Source organism: Belonocnema kinseyi, chromosome 6, assembly GCF_010883055.1.
Source record: "Belonocnema kinseyi isolate 2016_QV_RU_SX_M_011 chromosome 6, B_treatae_v1, whole genome shotgun sequence".
Taxonomy (NCBI): Eukaryota; Metazoa; Arthropoda; class Insecta; order Hymenoptera; family Cynipidae; genus Belonocnema; species Belonocnema kinseyi.
The window spans coordinates 49,100,312-49,118,768 of NC_046662.1; the positions used below are offsets into that span (position 1 = coordinate 49,100,312).

The following is an 18,457-nucleotide window of genomic DNA, read 5'->3' on the forward strand; positions in this document are numbered from 1 at the left end:
AAAAAAAAAAAAAAAAGAAAGAAAAAACAATTATTGTTCTCTTTATTGTGATTTTCAAAAGATTATAAGCTTAAATAGACTTATTTTGAAGCAAAAATAAAGTAAATTTTTATTAATTTACACATGAAATATTTAAAAATCTGATCTAAAAGTTAGGTTAGAATTCGTATTTAAATTCCATTCGTCTATTATTCGTATTCTTGGCATAATATAGATAAAATCTCTCGCTACATTCATTAATTAGTTTACTTAAGCTTACAATGCTTTGAAACGCACATCAAAAAATGAAATAATTGTATTTTTTTTAACCCTATTTCACAAAAATGTGTTTTTTTTTTTCACTGTATAACATGGAAATTCTGTCTAAAACTATTTTTTTCTTATGAATATTTGTTTTTAGTATTAAATTATTGGTTTTTACTTCACAAAACAATCGTAAAAACACTTTTATGCAAAAATTAAAATACACGATTAAAATTGTACCTACCCTTTCTAGTTCAATTTTTCGGCACCATGTGGCGTAATGGTAGACCACCATTCCCAATAGAGCTACACAATTTTGCATTTAAAGTAATCAAAACTGAGCTGCAAATCATTTTAATCAATTTTAAGCTAGAAACAGGCCTCACAGTCCCTATGTGATAAAAAATAGGTACCAAAGAGTACTTTTTGTCACGCTTATAGGGTACTTTTTTTTAGCGCTCGAAGATTAACAAACAAATTCAGGATAAATTCATAAGAAATCAAAACAGTTCAAGTTAAATTAAAAATAATTCAAATGGACTGGACTAAATTTAAAAAATAAAAAAATTGTTTTCCATAAAATTGGAATGGATGCGAAATGAATTCGATGAAATTAAAAATGGATGAAAAAAGTTCAAATGAATTCAGAATAATTTAAGAATGTGAATAAAACTTCATTGATCAATTGAGTAAAAACTTTTAAAAATTCAAGAAAAAAAATCCATTAAAATAAGTAGAATGTAGAAGAATAAAAGCGAATTTAAAAAAATTCCAGAGAATTTAAAGGAATTCATGATGAATTCCAAAAAATTGGATATAACTTCAAATTTTTGAAAGCCTAATAATTTCCAACTAAAAAAGTGACCAATGACGATCAAAAATCCAAAAGAAATTCAATGAATCGCATTTTTTTTAAATCCATTTATTTCGGTAACATTTGAGTCAATTTAGAAGAATTTAAGGGAAATTAAAAAAAATTCGATGAAATTCATAAAAAATCAAGTTTCATTTTAAAAGCGATTAATTAAATTAATTGAAAATATCAAAAAATAAAAAGACAAACCATTGAATAGAGTAGAATTAAGAAAAATTAGTAGAATTAAAGTGAATTTATAAAATCCAAAAAAATTCCAAAGAGTTTAAAAGAACTTAGGGGAATTCAAACCAAAAATAAAAGTGCGACTAATTACTACCAAACTAAAAAATTTTATTTAAACTTTCTTAAAAAATAAAAAAAAAAAATCAATTTATTTCAGCAAAATTTGAGAAAATTTAGAATAATTTAAGGGAAAGTATTAAGTGAATTGAAAATCCCTCTAAATACGAAAAAAAAATTAATTGAATTCAGTAAATTTGAAATGAGGTCAGAAAAATTAAAAGGACATTCAAAAGAATTTGATGAAATGTTTAAGAATTTAAGGTGATTTTACAAAACTTCAAGATGAATACAAAAAAGCGTTTAAACTCTATCGAATAGAGTAAAATTTAATGAATTTATAAGAATTCAGGACGAATTCCAAATAAAATTATAAAAAAATCTTAAAAGCATTTAAATCTTATAAAATACTGTAAAATCTTTATAAAATATCCGTATCTTTCGAAATTATAGAGAATTTTGTATCTTAAAATATTTCAAACACTTTAAAATCCCTTCAAATTATTTAAATTCATAAACAAAATTCCTTAGAATCTTTAGAAATTACCACAGAATTTTTAATTAAAAGCTCTTGAAAACGTAGAGGTTTGAAAAATACCCTAAAGTCTTAAAAATTCCATCAAATTATTGAAATATATTTAAAATTTCAATTCAGAAATAGGTATACCTGAAAATTCAAGATAATTCCTAAGAATTCAAGTTAAATTAATAAGAATTCAGGGCAAATTAGAAAAATCTATTAAAATACATCTCTTCAAATTTTTGAAACACTGAAAAAGCCCTCATTTCTTGTGAAAATGATTTATTAAAATAAAGAGCTTTAAAAATTCCTTAAAATCATTTAAAACCTCATAGATAATGTAAAATTGTTCCATATCTTTCGAAATTCTAGAAAATTCTTTACAACCGCATAAAATCCTTGATTTAAAAAAAAGAGATTTTATAAAATTCCCTGAAATTTTGAAAATCCCTTAAAACTCTTAAAAGCTTTCAAAAATGCCTTGGAATCTTCTAAAATACTACACAATATTTCAAATCTTGAAATCAAATTAAATTATAGAAATCATTTTAAAAACTCTTGAAATATTTGAAAATACCCTGAAATATTTCATATCCTGTAAAATCTTTTGAAACCATATTGTAATTTTTTAAAGCTCTTTAACATTAATTGCAATTTTTAAAAATACTATAAAATCTTTCAATTTTTTTTTTAAATCCCTTTAAAGTACTTTTAAAACCCCTTAAGACCGTATAAATTCTCATAATCTTACCATATCACTTGGAACATTTTTAAATATTCTAAAACCTTATATATCCCAAAAATCATCCCGTATCTTACGAAATTTTATAAAACCTCATGAAAATTTGTATAAAATTTATTTGAAATATTTTAAAATACCAGGAAGTATTTCACAAATCCTTTGACATATTTTCATAATTTAGACCTAAACTCAATATTGACTTGTCCCTGATTATCAGGTTTTTCCTGACCTGCATTCAAAAACATTTTTTTTTAATTTTAAATATTCAGTTCCGACTGTTAAAGAACATAAATCGTGAGGAAACATGAGAATATCTGACGGAAGAGGAATTCAAACGCTTAAAATAATAAGGATGACAACTCACAAGACCTTTATCATACCTGAATATAATTGAAGGTCATAAATACCGAAAACAGTTTCAGAATTTGTTTACTTTTTTCCAATTTATGAACATTAGCATACTCATTTATTTAAATCAATTAAATACCCTCAATGAATTTTAGTTTCCGAAAAAGGAATAAAGATTTGTTTTGATCAATCACGGTAAAAAAAAAACAACAAATTCATTAAATGATTAATCATTAAATGCTTTCTTTTGCAACTAAACTGATAAAAAATTGACCTACATTCTTCAATGTGGGTTTAATCTATTATTCTGTTCGAAAGTACGAATCTTATTACGGATACAGGTTCAATTCTGCAATCTAATCCTAAGAATATAAACGTCAGAGAAAGTAGCATTCACTTATTAAAAATATCTAATGTTTAAATTGCCGATTCTGCATTCTGTGTTCTACATTTTAAAGGCACAATCACATTCATTTCAATGACTCGTGATCACAGTTTCTCTTTCGCATTCAAATCGATTTTTATGAAAACCAAATTTGCATTAGATTATCATTTTTTAGTTTAGAAAAACATGCAAGATTTTAGATTTGTATCTATAAATTAAAATTTATATTTATTCAGACTCAAATTCTGTTTTAATCAGATTAATTTGAAATTAGCATTCCAAGTTGTATAAAACAACTATATTTTTCCTTAAAAGTTTGTTTTCTAAACGAAAAATGTTAAGACAAGAATTATTTTTAGGAAGATCAGATAATATGAAACCAATTCATGAAAACAAGACAAGGTTTTCTGTTTGTTCAACAGAAATCTGGGAACTGTGCTAGTTTTCATATCTCAGATTGAAACACTACTTGAAAAAAATATGATAAAGTTATAAGAGAACCATTTAAAATACTAATTTATTATTGTCAGATTTTATTAAAAAAAAAAAATAATAATAATAATAATCAAAATAATGTCAGGGTAGCCCTGACCATAAATATTCAAACACCAGAATTTTATTCTTGTAACATTTTCAACATAAAATCCTTCATAATGGAATAAAATTATTTTAAATTTAAAGTTAAAAAAACCCCAGACATTTTGAGAATATAAAAATGCCATAAACTATTTTTAGGAATTTGAGTTTAATATATTTTAATATCACAACTTTAAAAATAAATTTAAGCACGCTCGAAAAAAAGCCTTGACTTATAAAAAAATCCCCAGCTTTTGATGACTATTCAAATAAAAAATTTGAAATCTTTCGAAATTTGTGAGCTTTTGGAAAAGCCTTGGAATCATTCAAAATAGGCTAAATTATTTTTAATCCTTTGAAATTCCACTAAATTACGGAAATTAATTGAAAATTCCTTGGAATTTTTTCGAATACCCTCAAATAATTCAAAAAGTTTGAAATTTTTTTAGATTCTTGGAAACTTTTTAAAGATTTCCAAAAAAAACCTTGAAATTTTTTACAATATACAAAAATCTTTTAAAAGTATTGGAATACTTGAAATCTAATCAAATGTTATGGAAAGCTTTCAAGTGCAAATCGATCACATTTGCATGTTCTTAATAAACTGCTTAATTCAAGACACTATTCTTTTGTTTCTTGAATTGGCAATGACATTCTGACACAATCAGAATTCAGATATGACCCTCTTACCATACGTAGTTTTTAAATTAAACAGGGCTGCCCAAAAAATTAATTTTTCAAATTCCCTGGCCAATAAAATTCAAACACCAGCACTTTAATCTCGTAATATTTTTGAAATATAATCTTTTTTAAATAAACAGATTAAAACAATTTCAGAATATAATTGATAAACTTCAAATTTATTTTTACCACAAAAATGAATTTACAACCAGATTGACAAATTTTCAAATCAAAAATATTAAACATCCGCCAAATACAATTGGATTTTCTACCAAATATTTGAAATTTCAAGTTTGAAAGTCGAATATTTTAGACAACAGTTGACTTTTTAACCCGAAAAGATGAATTTTTAATAAAAAGGTTCAATTTAAATATACAAGCATGAATTTTTAAACTAATGGTGGAATTTTTAATAGCAAAAAATTAAAGTTCCAACCAAAAACAGTTGTATTTTCAACCAACTAGTTAAATTTTCAATAAGGAAAAAAACTACTTTTTTAGAAAGCAGATGATTTTTCAGAAAAATAATCAATTTTTTAACGAAATAATTAAATTTTCAACAAAACAGTTAAATTCGTAACCAATCTGTTCAATTTTAAACCTACCAAGATGAATTTGTAACCATTTATTCAAATTTTATAATAAAAAAAATTAAACTGCCACCAATAGCTGTTTTTTTTAAGCAAAGTATTTTTAAAATTTAAAATCATTTTATTCCGTTATGGAAGATTCTATGTTGACATTTTTTATTATATTATATATTATAAAATATATTATAAAGTTGGATTTTAAACAAAATAATTAAATTTTAAACCAAGAAGTTGAATTTTAAACGTGCAGAAATGAATTTGCAAACGTATGGTCCAATTTTCAAACAAACAAGATAAAAATTTCATAAAAATAAATTATATTTTGAAACATACATCTGATTTTTCAGACTAAGTCGAATTTTTTGAGACAAAAGTTTAATTTTAACCCTGAAAAGATAAATAATTAACGACATTTTTTATTTTCATTTGACAAAAATAAATTTTGAAGCAAAGATCGAATTTTTAATAAAAAAAGATTAAACTTTAACCAAAAAGCTGCATTTTTAACCAGATTGTTCATTTCTAACCTAGAAAGATGAATTTCCAACCACATGGTCGGATTTTCAAACAATAAATATTGAAGTTCAACCAAACAAATTTTTGATCGAATAGTTGCACTTTTAAGGTAAAATGACGATTTAAAAAAAGAGAGTTGAATTTCCAACCAAAAACGTTGACTTTTAAGCCCGAAATGATGAATTTTCCATAAAAAGTTAGATTTTAATCAAATAGTCCAATTTTGAAGTCAAATGGACCATATTTTTTTTTTAGAAACCAGTTGAATTTTCGACAAAATAATTATATTTTCAGCAAAATAGTTTAAAATGTAACCAAACAGTTGAACGTTCCTCATACAAAAGATGCATTCTTAACAAAAAATATATAAGTTGCATTTTGAACATTAAAAAGATTAAATCTCTGCTAGAGAAAAATTTTATGACAAAAATGACGAAATTTTCATTCAAGAAGATTAATTTACTGCCAAAAAGACGAATTGTCAAAAAAATACATGAATTTTCAATAACATTAATTTTTAACAAAAACGTGGCACTTTCAACCGAATATTTAATTTTTCAAGCAAAAAGATGATTTTTTAAAAGAAGAAAGTTGAATTTTCAACAAAATATTTGATTCTTTCAGCTAAAAACTTGAATACTTTACAAAACAGTTGACTTTCAAACCCGAAACGATAAATTTGTAACACAATTTTAAACCAAATGGTCGATTTTAAAAAATAGAAGATAAAATTTTTACTAAAAAGACCATTTTCTAATAAAACACGTAAATTTTTAAACAATTTGTTGAATTTTATAGAAAAAAAAATCAATTTTGAACTAAAAATGGAGAAAAAAGAATACCTTTAATTGGAATAGTGAAATTTCCATTTAAATATATTTTTTGAAGAAAGTGGTTTAATTTTTAACGTTTAAATGCAATGGTAGATATATTTACCAAAAAGACTTCAATTTTTTAAACATGAAAAACAGTCGAATAAAAAAAAATATAACCAAGGAGGAAACAACTATAAAAATACAAAGACAAATAAATTCCCGAAAAGAATATATCAGGGCGGCCGCAAAACTAAATTTTCAAAATTACCCAATGTTTCATTTACCTTTTCATTAATATTCAAAACCCAAAATATTAATCTTGCAACATTTTTATCAGATAATCTTTTATAAACGTAATAAAAAATTTTCGATTTAAAAATTGCAAATTTACAATCATTGACAGTTATTCTCTTTACAAAAATTGACTGACTGTTGAACGGTTTTTTTTTTAATTCGCGACTTTTCCCCGGCCTACAACCACACTGTTAAGGAACAAATTGCTCCAAAAATATACCACTCAATTTCTACATTTTAATGAAAATTTCCTGCGAAATTGAATTTGAATAACTTTAATTAAAAAAAGTTAACTGTACAAAGGCGAACATTTATTCTAGAAAGGAGAACTTTATTTTCGACTTGTGCTCCAAAAGGGTTAAAACAAAACTGCAATTTTAAAATTTCCAGGAATCCACGCACGCAAAACTGTTTTTTGTTATAAAAAAAAAAAACACTCAACAATTTCCTACTCTGAATAAAACACGCCGAAGGCATGGAGTCGCACAATACGTGGAGGAACTCTCACAGGCGGTGGAGAAATATCAATCTCCCAGAAAAATCGCATTTTTGGCCTTACATTTCGATAAATATGGCAGAATGTTGAAAAAAAAAGTTTGTAATGCCGGCGTCGCGGCAGAGGGCTGCAATTCCACACTGAGTAAAATGGCACCGTGCTTCGTGTGCACTCAAGGTCCTCGAGGGGGTATGGAGGGTACACGTGTAAAGCCGACAGCAATCCGGGAGAAATGCGGTTTTTCTCTGACACCCGGGAGTCAGGAACCATCCGGAGAAATCGAAAAAATCCCAAATTCTTTCAGAAGCCGATAAATCCCAATTTAAGTCGTATTTCAGACAACGTGGCTCGCCCCCACTTGATGGTTGCACGCACATACGCCACGGTGCGAAGATGGCATCCACGAGTGACGCCGTACGGTTTTTTTTTTTTTTTAGGGAAAATTCAAGGAACTGCGACCGCGTTATCCAGATGCGAAAAAATCCGAAAGAATATGAAAAATTAATTCCAGGGCTTTGAGAAATTTGGAGGAAAGAGCGCGATTTCGGTGCCGGAAAAATGTTAGCGTACTCGAGACCACGTGTGGAATCACACAGCGGCCAAGAACCCGAAAAGTTGCAACTTTCGAGACCGATTTTCGCGGAAAATAGAACTCACCTTGGTTTCTCAGAAAGTGGGTGAATAGATATCCTCCTTATACAGCTCTGCTGACACAAACTGAGACAATGGGGCCGTAAATTTATTGTTTTTCTATAAAAATTTAACCGATGCTTGAGACCGGACGATTACGGCGACCATTGACTGAAGGAGCGAAGACCGGCCAATGCCAAACTCGACAGTAACGCCACCTTTTCCACTTGTACTCGGTACTCATGCTCATACTCATATCCGGGTATGAGAGCTTTTTTTCGATTGTATGTGTCGTTTTTCGACAGTTGGAGTAATTTTTTTAATAAATTGAGAGATTTTCCATCGATTTTCAGCTAGAATTGGACGAAAATTGATAGGTTAGAAGACAAAAAGTTGTTGTAGTGACTAAAAGGCGCAACATTCAAAAGAGCCTTTTTTCAATTATTTAGTCCATTTTTCAATAGAAAAGGTATTTTTTTAAACAATTAGAGTACTTTTTATCGATTTGAGGCTAAAAGTGGAGAAAAGGTGAAAACTGGAAAACAAGAAAGAAACGGAAGTTGTTGTAGTGACTGATCTTAGCGCAAAATTCAAATTAGCTTTCTGAGTTTGACAAATTCTTTTTAAAATGAAAGTATTTCGAGTTTTGTTTCTTATAAGTGAAAGAAAAGAATAGTGGAAATGAATTAATCTAAAGAGGCGTAATTTAAATGAGTTTACTATAAAATAAGGAATACTTAATTTCTCTTTAGAAGAAACTAATCGATTAATCGAAGTAATTGAAGTCGAAACAGACTCGTCTCTGGTCATATTTGTAAACATTTTAGAAAATTAGAGGCAATAAGTGTTTTTAAAGTTCGAAATTGGTATTTATTTACCATGGGTGATGGAAAACGAGACCACAGTGATAGTGAAGAAGAGTGGGTCGGACCATTACCATCGGAAGCTGCACCCGTAAAGAAAAAAAGAGGTTAGTTGAAACATAACCTCTTTTCAGTTTTTATTAATTTTGCGTTTTAATCACTATTATATTACTAATATTTAAATTTTTGTGTCACTTTATGCTTAATATTTATATTTAAAATCAGTAATAATGTATTTTTGAACTGGTTTTACTATAGGTATTGAATATAAGTTAATTTAATTTGGAACGTATTTGAGGTTATGTAATATATTTCTTATGTTTATTATCATTAATTATTTTTTGTTTTCATACTTTTCTTCTGGCAATAACATCGATTACTTTCCAATTTTCAGGCAAGTTAAATTTTTTTATATTTTCAATTGTTTATTATCAGGGCGACCAGTCGAATTTTGTACCAAATTTTGCAATTTTCCACCTTAAAATACGAATTTTGAATTAAAAACAGTTGAATACAACAAAAAAAGATGAATTTTCAACGAACTATTTGTACCTTCAACTAAGATTAATTTTCAACCCTAGAGTTATATTTTTAATAACAAAAAAATCAATTTTCTGCTCAAAATACTAATTTTAAACAAAATACATATTTTTTATCAATTGAATTTTAAACCAAAAGGAATAATTTCCTACTGAAATTACGAGTCTTCGACAAAATGCATGAATTTTAAACCAAATAGTAGAATTTTCTACTAGAAAAGATCAGTTTTCAGCAATAAATGTGATTTTCAATTAGAATAATGAATTTTCAATCAAAAACAGTATTTTCAACCTGGAAATACAAATTTTCAATTTTAAAAAGTAATTGTTGATAATTAAACTACAAAATATTTTAATTATAATAAAATTTGAATATAACCAAATTTAATGTTTAATTATAAATTGCATTTTTAAATAAAAAATTGATTTTCTACCAAAAAGATGTGAATTGTAAACCAAATACAGATATTTTTTACTAAATATTTCAATTTTCGACTAAGAAGAATCAATTTCTACCATGAAAGATGAATTTTCAACAAATACATACATTTTAAATCAATTTTTTTTATTTTCAACCAAAAAATAAGATTTTTCAACAATTTTTAATTAAATAAATTTGTTGAACAATCGATGTGATGTTATTCCATGTTTTATTTTTTTAATTTGTAATCTATACTTTTTTCGTTTCTAAAAATTTGAGACTAAGTAGCTTGAATTTTTAACCAAAAATTATGTATAATTTTGTTTGAAAAGAATTATTTTTCAATGAAAAAAAAAAACGAATTTTCTACACAACAGTGTAAGTTTGTACTAAATGTACTAAAAAATTAACAAAATGCATGAATTTTCCAACAAATTGTTGAGTTATCGAGAAAAAAAATTCAACAAAAAATGGAAAAGTTAAATTTTAAATTAAAAAACTAATTTTCATCATAAAAGTTAATTTGATTTGAAATGTATCATAATTTTTTACCTATATTAAAATTACTTGAAATCCTCTAAAACTTTTCTAAATGTTTAAAAATAACTTGAAATCTTGCAAAAAAAGATTATTTCAAGTTTGGGGTGTCTAGAATTTTTTGAAACCAGAAAATGACAGTGAACATATTTTCTTGGAAAAAATTTTAATCTTCAGAAGAAAAATCGAAAAATACGATTAAGTTAAAGACATTTTAAAAACTTAAAAATATTTCAAATTAAGTCGAAACTTAAATAATATTTCAAAAAAGTTTTAAAAAATATACATTTTTGAATATTTGTAAATAAAATTTTTGAAATAACTTGAGGATTTTTAAAAGATTCACGAAAATAAAAAAATTTGCTCAGAATTCGTCGGAAAATTTGAACTGATTTTTTATTTTGAAAAATTAATTTCAAGAGAATATTTAAAAATATTTAAAAAGATTACAAAAGTTTTCTAAAATCGACAAAGCAGATTCTGGAAGATGTTAATGCATTTTTTGGAAAAATTCAAATAATTTTAAAATATATTTAGAAGGTTTAAGAGTTTTAGAAATAGTTAAAAAAATAATCAAAATTTCAGAAATTTAAATTAGATTAAAATCAAAATTAAATATCCTATTTAACGTCCAATAATCAAATTGATGCAAACTCCTGTTTAAAAAAAAAAAAAACAAGAATTCGACGACGAAATTTGGATCACAACGAACAAACAAAAACAAAAAGATCCTATTGTAGTCTGAAAAAAAAAAAAATAATTTACGGAAAAAAAGTAAAAAAATAATTTTAAATTTGAAAATATTTCAAAAAAATGTTAACTTGTAAATTTTTGAAGATTTCGAACAAAAATTCGAAGATTTTTAAGAAGTTTAAAAGGCTTCAAGAAAATAAAAAAACTTCAAAAAATTCCTGGGAACATTTAAAATGATTTTTTATTTTGAACATTAATTTTACAAGGAAATTTTCAAAGATTTCAAAAGTTAAAAAATTCTTGCCTACGTTAAAAAAAAACAACTTATTTTCTTGGAAAAAATTTTACTCTTCAGAAGAAAAATCTATCCGATCACTCGAAATATGATAAATATATCACACAATGATATAATACAATTTAAAATAATCTATCTTTTTTCGTTTTTGAGATATTATTCACAAATTTAAAGTAAGTTCGATTTCAATATTTTTAAAAATGATAAATTCAATTATTAATTTTTTCAATATGATATTCAGTTTACAATACGTAGTTTTAAAATATATACAATTGAGAATTAAAAGCGTTTGAAATGGAAATTTTGTGAGAAAAAATTTGTTCAGATGACAAACTTTAAATATAAATTAATTAATGATTTTTAAAACCGAACTCTGCGTATTAAAAAATCAGTTAAAAATGAATGAATTTACAGATTTTAACATTATTTTCTAACACTATTTTCAATTTAAAAAAATAAAAGATTTATAATTAAACGCTGTTCATCAATTTTCTGGTTTTATTACAAAATTGTTTGAGTATAAAATATTTCATTTTAATCCATTCAATTTGAAATTTTTTAATTAAAAAAAAAAGTAAAATTATTTAATATTTTTACCATTACAGTATTGGAATACGAGAGTGTATACGTGGATAATTTGCCAAGCAGTGAAACTTATGAAAAAAGTTTCATGCACAAGGATGTTGTCACACACATTTTAGTAACAAAGTAAGTCTCAACAATTACTCTTTCTTAATTTTAAATCTTATATAAATTAGAGAAATATTTAATTATCATATAAGTATTTTCTGTAGCAATAATCCTATTATTAAAAATTACATTCTCAATATGTAAAATAATCTAAAAATTTTATACTCTACCAGATTAAAAATTAAATCTTGTAGTAAATTACCGATGAAATTTCTCAAATTTTGTAGATTTTAAAAATGATAAAGTTTCAAATTAAACGTTTTCGGTCATAATTTCCACAGGCCAAAGAGATTCTTTTTAGATATACTTAAGCGGAAATATAAAAAAAGCAATTTTTTTTTTACTATTAAAATTAATGAACTTTAATAAGAATTGAAACAAATTTTTATTTGATCTTTCTATACTTAAAATTCAGTGCGTATTTAGGTAAAATTAAAAAAATAACTTTTAAATTTTAAACCGTAATCACTAATTTTCAAACAAGAAGATTAATTTGTATTAAAACAGACGAATTTTCAGCAAAAAAGAAAAAAATTTCAACAATACATTTTATTTTTCACGAAGGAAATAAAATTTCAATTAAAATCAATTGAAATCCAAAATAGATGAATTTTCAACCAAAGGCGATTAATTTTCAACCAATAATGTAACAGTTGATTTTTTCGTGCAAAAAAATAATTTTCCAGCAAAAAAAAACAACAAATTTTAAACCAAATAAATCTTCAATAGAAATAGTTCAATATTTCATCAAAACAATAAATTTTTAACCGAAGATATTAATTGCTAACAAAAAAGACGAATTTTAAACAAAATACATAAATTTTCAACTACAAAAAATAAATTGTCAACCAAAAACTGAATAATTGAATTTTCTGTTAAGAAAATTAATGAATAAACAAAGATATGAATTTTAGAACTATAATAATGAACAATTTAACTGGTATAATTACATTTTTAATTAAAAAATAATAATTTAAAGAAAATTTCAACCAAATAACTCACTTTTCAACCAAAATATTTAGATTTTTAATAAAAAACAGTTGAATTCAACTAAAAAAATTACTTTTCGACATAAGTTGCATTTTGAACTAAGAAAGATTTTTAAGTTCAGAGAGAGATTTTGGAGGTAAAAACATTAAATTCAAATTTAAAAAAAAATCAAGAAAATAGTTAATGAAACTAAAATAAAGCTACGTTTAAGAAAAATCAAAAATCATTGTTACTTAATTTTATATTGCAACTTAAAAAAAATGGCACGCTCTTAGAAAAATTCTCTGAAAAAAAAATTTTTGATCCACAAATTTATAAATTAATTATAAAATTATGTTATAAAAAATAAGATTAGGTTAAAGACATTTGGAAAATTTAAAAGTATTGAAAATTAAGTCATAATTGGCAAATATTTTTAAAAAGTTTTAAAAAATATACACTTTTGAATATTTGTAAATAAAATTTTTGAAGCATCTGGGGGATTTTAAAAGGATTACCGATAATAACAAAATTTGCTTAAAATTCGTTGGAAAATTTTAATTGATTTTTGATTTTGAAAAATTAATTTCAAGAGGATATTTAAAAACATTCAAAAATATTATAAAAGTTTTCTAAAATCGTTTAGAAGGTTTAAGAGTTTTAGGAATAGTTCAAAAAATAATTTGAAATTTGAAAATATTTTTTTAAAAATTTTAACAGTAAATTTTTGAAGATTTCGAAAAAAATTTCGAAGCTTTTTCGGAAGGTTAACAGGCTTCAAGAAAATAAAAAACTTTTTTTCTAATTTCTGGGAATATTTAAACTGATCTTTTTATTTTGAAAATTAATTTTAAGAGAACATTTTAATTTTAGATTACAAATTGTTTAAAGGGGTAATGATGATAAAAAAGTCTCATAATTCATGGAATAGTTTTAAATGATTTTGGATTTTGAAACACTAGTTTTAGAATAATATATTTTTTTTATGTTAACATTTAAAAAGATTTCCAAAATTGTAAATTTTCAAAGATTTTGAAAAAAATGTCGAATTTTTTAAAGAACTTTGAGATTTGTGGGGAATTTTTGAATGGCTTTTTTTTGAACTAATTAATTTTTGAAAAAGAATTAATTTAATTTTGCTACTTGTCCAATTATTAAAAAGGACATGTCGCCATTTTCGATTAATTCTCGAAACATATCGAAATTAGTCGAAGCAATTCAAGAAACATAACATGCATACTATGTTAAAATGAAATATTTGAGCATATTACCGATGAAGTTTCTCAAGTTTTATACATTTTAATAATTAGAAAGTTTCAACTCAAAAATGGTTAATAATAATTTTTAGAGGCTAAAGAGATTCTTTTTAGTAATAATTAAGGGGAAATCTAAAAAGGGCACTTTTTTCTCTAATATTTCAATTAGTTAATTTGAACAATAGTTAAAACAAATTTTTATTTTATCTTTTTATATGTAACTTTTTCATAGAAATGTTGCATTTTGGACCAAAAGGATTAATTTTATGCTGAAAAGGACAATTTTTTTTTACAAAGTATACGAATTCTCAAGCAGATAGTTGAATTTTTAACTTAAAAACAGATTAATTTTCCACCAAGTAGTTGGATTTTGAACTAAATAGGATTAAATTTTAACGAAGGCTCTTAAATTCTAACCAAGTAGTTTTATTTGCAACCAAAAAGATGAATTATTTAACAAGAATATTAATTTTCTATTTAAAAAAATGATTTTTCGATAAAATACACGGATTCTCAAGCTGAATTCTTAAGTTGAATTTTCAACTAAAAAAAAAGTTTTTAATCAAATAGTTCAAATAGTTTTAATCTTAGTTAAAAAAAATATATTTTCATCAAAAAATAGAGGAGTTAAATTTTTTGTTAGAAAAATAATTTGTTAACAAAAAAAAATAAATTTTTCACATAACAGTTGCATTGTCAACCAAAAAGATTAAATGTGCTTTAAAAAAAGTTTCGACAAAAAATGAAATAGTTCAATATTCATAGTTAAAAAAATTAATTTGCAATAAAAAAGTTAGTTTCAACCGAAGACATGAAATCTCACCCCAAAAAGTTAATTTTATACCAAAAAAAAGATGAATTATTAACATAATATATGAATTTTCAACCAAATATTTTTATTTTTAATGGAATTTTCAACCAAAAAGGTTAATTTTCTATAAAAAATATACCATTTTTCAACAAAATAAATGATTTTTTAACTAAGAAAGTTCAATTTTCAACGAAAAATGAGATATTTAAATTTTCTAAATAGAAATAATTTTTAAAGAGATTAAATGTATATGAAAAAAAAGCGTTTTCGACGAAAACTTTTGTTGAATTTTTATTTTTAAATGTTATATTCCAAGGAAATTCAGCCAAATATTTAAATTTGTTGGAATTTTAATCCTGATACTTAGATTTTCCATGGAGGAAATTAATTTTCAACAAAGCAGATGAATTTTAAACCAAGAATATTAAATGTTTATAAAAAATTTCGATTAAAAAAATGGAATAGTTAAATTTTCAGTTAAAAAATTAATTTTTAATAAAAAAATTAATTTTCAATCAAAGAAATAAATTTTCAACCAAAAAGATAAATTAATCACCAAGTAGATTAATATTCTACCACAAGTGTCAAAATTTTAATAAAAGACTTCAATTTCACACCAAATGAATGAACTTTCAACTGCAGAAGATCAATGTTAAACTAAACATGGAATAGTTAAATTTCTTGTTAAAATAATTAATTTACAACCACAAAAAACGAATTTTTAATAAAATAGTTCAATTTTAAATGTTTAATTTTTCGTTAAATATGAATATGAAATTTGATAAAATTGATTCTTTATTTGTAAAAATAGCTTTCTATTACTATATTTAAAAATTTTGTTGAAATTTTTTTAAATTGATTTTTGTTAACCTGAAGATTTAAATATTCTATTTTTGGTTAAAAATTGATCATTTTTAGTTGTTAATTCAAGTATTTCGATGCAACTGCATATATTTTGTTGGAAATTTACCAGTTTCTTTGCAATCTTTTCTCTCTCTTATTGGCAGAAAAATCTTTTTTAGTTAAAAAGGAAACTTACGTTGAAAATACCTATTTTTTAGTTGAATTAAAATGTTTCAGATTACAAATTAAAATATTTTTTGATTGAAATGTTAAACTCTTTTGATAAAAATTATTTTTATTGAAAGTTCATTATGTTTTTTTTTTTTTTAATTTAAATTTTATTAGTTAAAAATGTAATTATTCCATCAATTTAATTAAAATATATCTCTTTGGTTGTATATTAATTTTTGTTAGCAATTCGTCCTTTTTAGTAGAAATTCATCTTCTTCATTGAAAATTCACCTTATGGTTAAAAATGCATCTTTTTGTTTAAAAAATTAACTATTCCTGTCTATTCGGTTGAAAATTTGCCCTTTTTAGTTGAAAATTTGTCTTTTTTTTATTTAAAAATTTAACTTTTGATTAAAATTAATGTATTTTGTTGATAAAACGTCCTTTTTAAGTAAGAAATCATTATTCTGATTTGAAAATGTCTCTTTTTCGTTAAAAATTCAAGTATTCTAGTTAAATATTCATTACTTTATTTGAAAATGGATCGTTTTTGTTGAAAATTCCATTATTTTAGTTGATGATTCATCATTTTAGTCGAAAATTCATCACTTTGCTCGAAAATGCAACTGTGCTTTTAAAAATTGTTTTGGTTTTTGTTAATTTTATTTTGTTATTACTGAAAATGTAACTTTTCCAATTGAATTTTCTGTTATTATACATTTATATATTTATATAATTGGCAATTTATCTCTGTTAGTTAAAAATTCATCTTTTTGGGTAGATTCAATTTAATAGTTAAAGATTTCTAATTTTACATAAAAATTCATCATTTCGATTGAAAATTAAACTATATTGTTAAAAATTCGTTTTTTTGTTTGTTTTAAATAAATTTTTTTATGTGAAAATTTTACTTCCATTGTTGATCGAAAATTGATTTTTTTGTTCAAAATTTATCACTTTGATTGAAAATTAAACTATTTTGTTAAAAATTCTTTTTTTTTCTAAATTATTTTTGTTGTACCTGACAATTTAATTGGTCTACTTTTGATCGAAAATTGATGTTTTATTTCAAAATTCAATTGTTGTTTCTCATTTTAGTTCAAACTTCATCCCTGATTGAAAATTGAACTATTTTGTTGAAAAATCGTTTTTGTTTTGTTGAAATTAAATTTTGTTATTGAAATTTTTATTATTTTTAGCGCAAAATTCAACTATTTCGTTAAAAATGCATTTATTTTCTTTAAAACTATGCATTTATTTTGTTCAAAACTAAGCTATTATTTAGCTTACAATGCGTAATTCAAATTTTTTTACTTTAAAAATTTTCCATTTAAAATTTTTATTTTTAAGCTTACATTTTTAATTTAAAGAATTTTTAAATGCTTTCCTAAAGTCTTGAACAAATAAAAAATAAAAGCCTTCTTTTGTTGGAAATTTTTGATAAAAAACATTTTTATTTAGTAAATAAATCAATTTTATTTAAATTTATCTGTACTTTAAGCAATAAAAAGTGAACAAAAACGATTTGACAAAACGATTTTTAATCAGTTCAAAATTTAAGAATTTTCAAAGTTTATAGTTAAAACTTAAGCGGTTTCAATTTAAAAGTCTTCGTCATTAAACACATGTGAAATTGTGACTGAATATATTAATTCGTAATTGAAGGATTTTATTAAATTAAAAATGTTGTTTTAGTCTAAAATATTCCATTTTTAACCCATTCAATTTTAAATTTGTAATTAAAAAAAAGATTAATTATTGAATATTTAACAATATTTGAGTTGTATTTGAAAAATGCTTAATTTGTAAGTGAAATTTTAAAATTTTGATGTATAATTTACAAATGAACAATTGTAGAAAGAATTTGAGTAATTTTAAGGGATATTTAGGAGTTTTAAAAGGATTGAAAATTATCATGAAAATTTCAGAAAGTTTTCTTAAAATCTACTAGAATCTTTTTTGAAAATTTTGTTTGAATCTTTGAAAAACTTTTTAAATATTCTCTTAAAATAATTTTTCAAAATGAAAATTTATTTTAATTTTCCTAGGAATCTTAAGAAAATGTTTTTATTCTTTTTAAGCCTTTTACAATTCTTGGAAATAATCTGATTTTTTTGTTTAAAATCAGCGAAAATCTACATTTTGTTTTATATTAGGCTATCACTTAAAATTAAAATTAATATTAAAATTACTTAAATTTCACCTATAAATAATAAATGTTCAATTGTTATTTATACATACAAATTTAGAAGAAATGTTATAAAATTTGCAGGACTTTCTGAAAATTGTAAAAAAAAATCAATTAATTTTGACAGATATTTAGAAGTTCTGAAAAAATTTTCAAAATAATTTTAATTTTAAAACAAATTTAGAACAA

The 18,457-nt window shown here is 23.6% G+C and overlaps 2 protein-coding genes across 3 annotated transcripts in view; one reads left to right on the top strand and one right to left on the bottom strand.

Moving 5' to 3' along the window:
* The window catches only part of LOC117174211 (CCHC-type zinc finger protein CG3800), a 23,896-nt gene extending 15,709 nt beyond the window's left edge, over window positions 1-8,187 (bottom strand). For both annotated transcript variants that reach the window (XM_033363077.1, XM_033363076.1), the window contains exon 1: window positions 8,020-8,187. The gene's annotated coding sequence lies outside the window, so the exon portion shown is untranslated. The remainder of the gene's footprint in view (window positions 1-8,019) is intronic.
* The window catches only part of LOC117174210 (peptidylprolyl isomerase domain and WD repeat-containing protein 1), a 98,684-nt gene that overhangs the window by 33,937 nt on the left and 46,290 nt on the right, over window positions 1-18,457 (top strand). Inside the window, exons 2-3 of the mRNA XM_033363075.1 lie at window positions 8,745-8,962; window positions 11,946-12,048. Coding sequence (XP_033218966.1) covers window positions 8,872-8,962; window positions 11,946-12,048 — 194 coding nt within the window. The 5' untranslated portion in view covers window positions 8,745-8,871. The remainder of the gene's footprint in view (window positions 1-8,744; window positions 8,963-11,945; window positions 12,049-18,457) is intronic.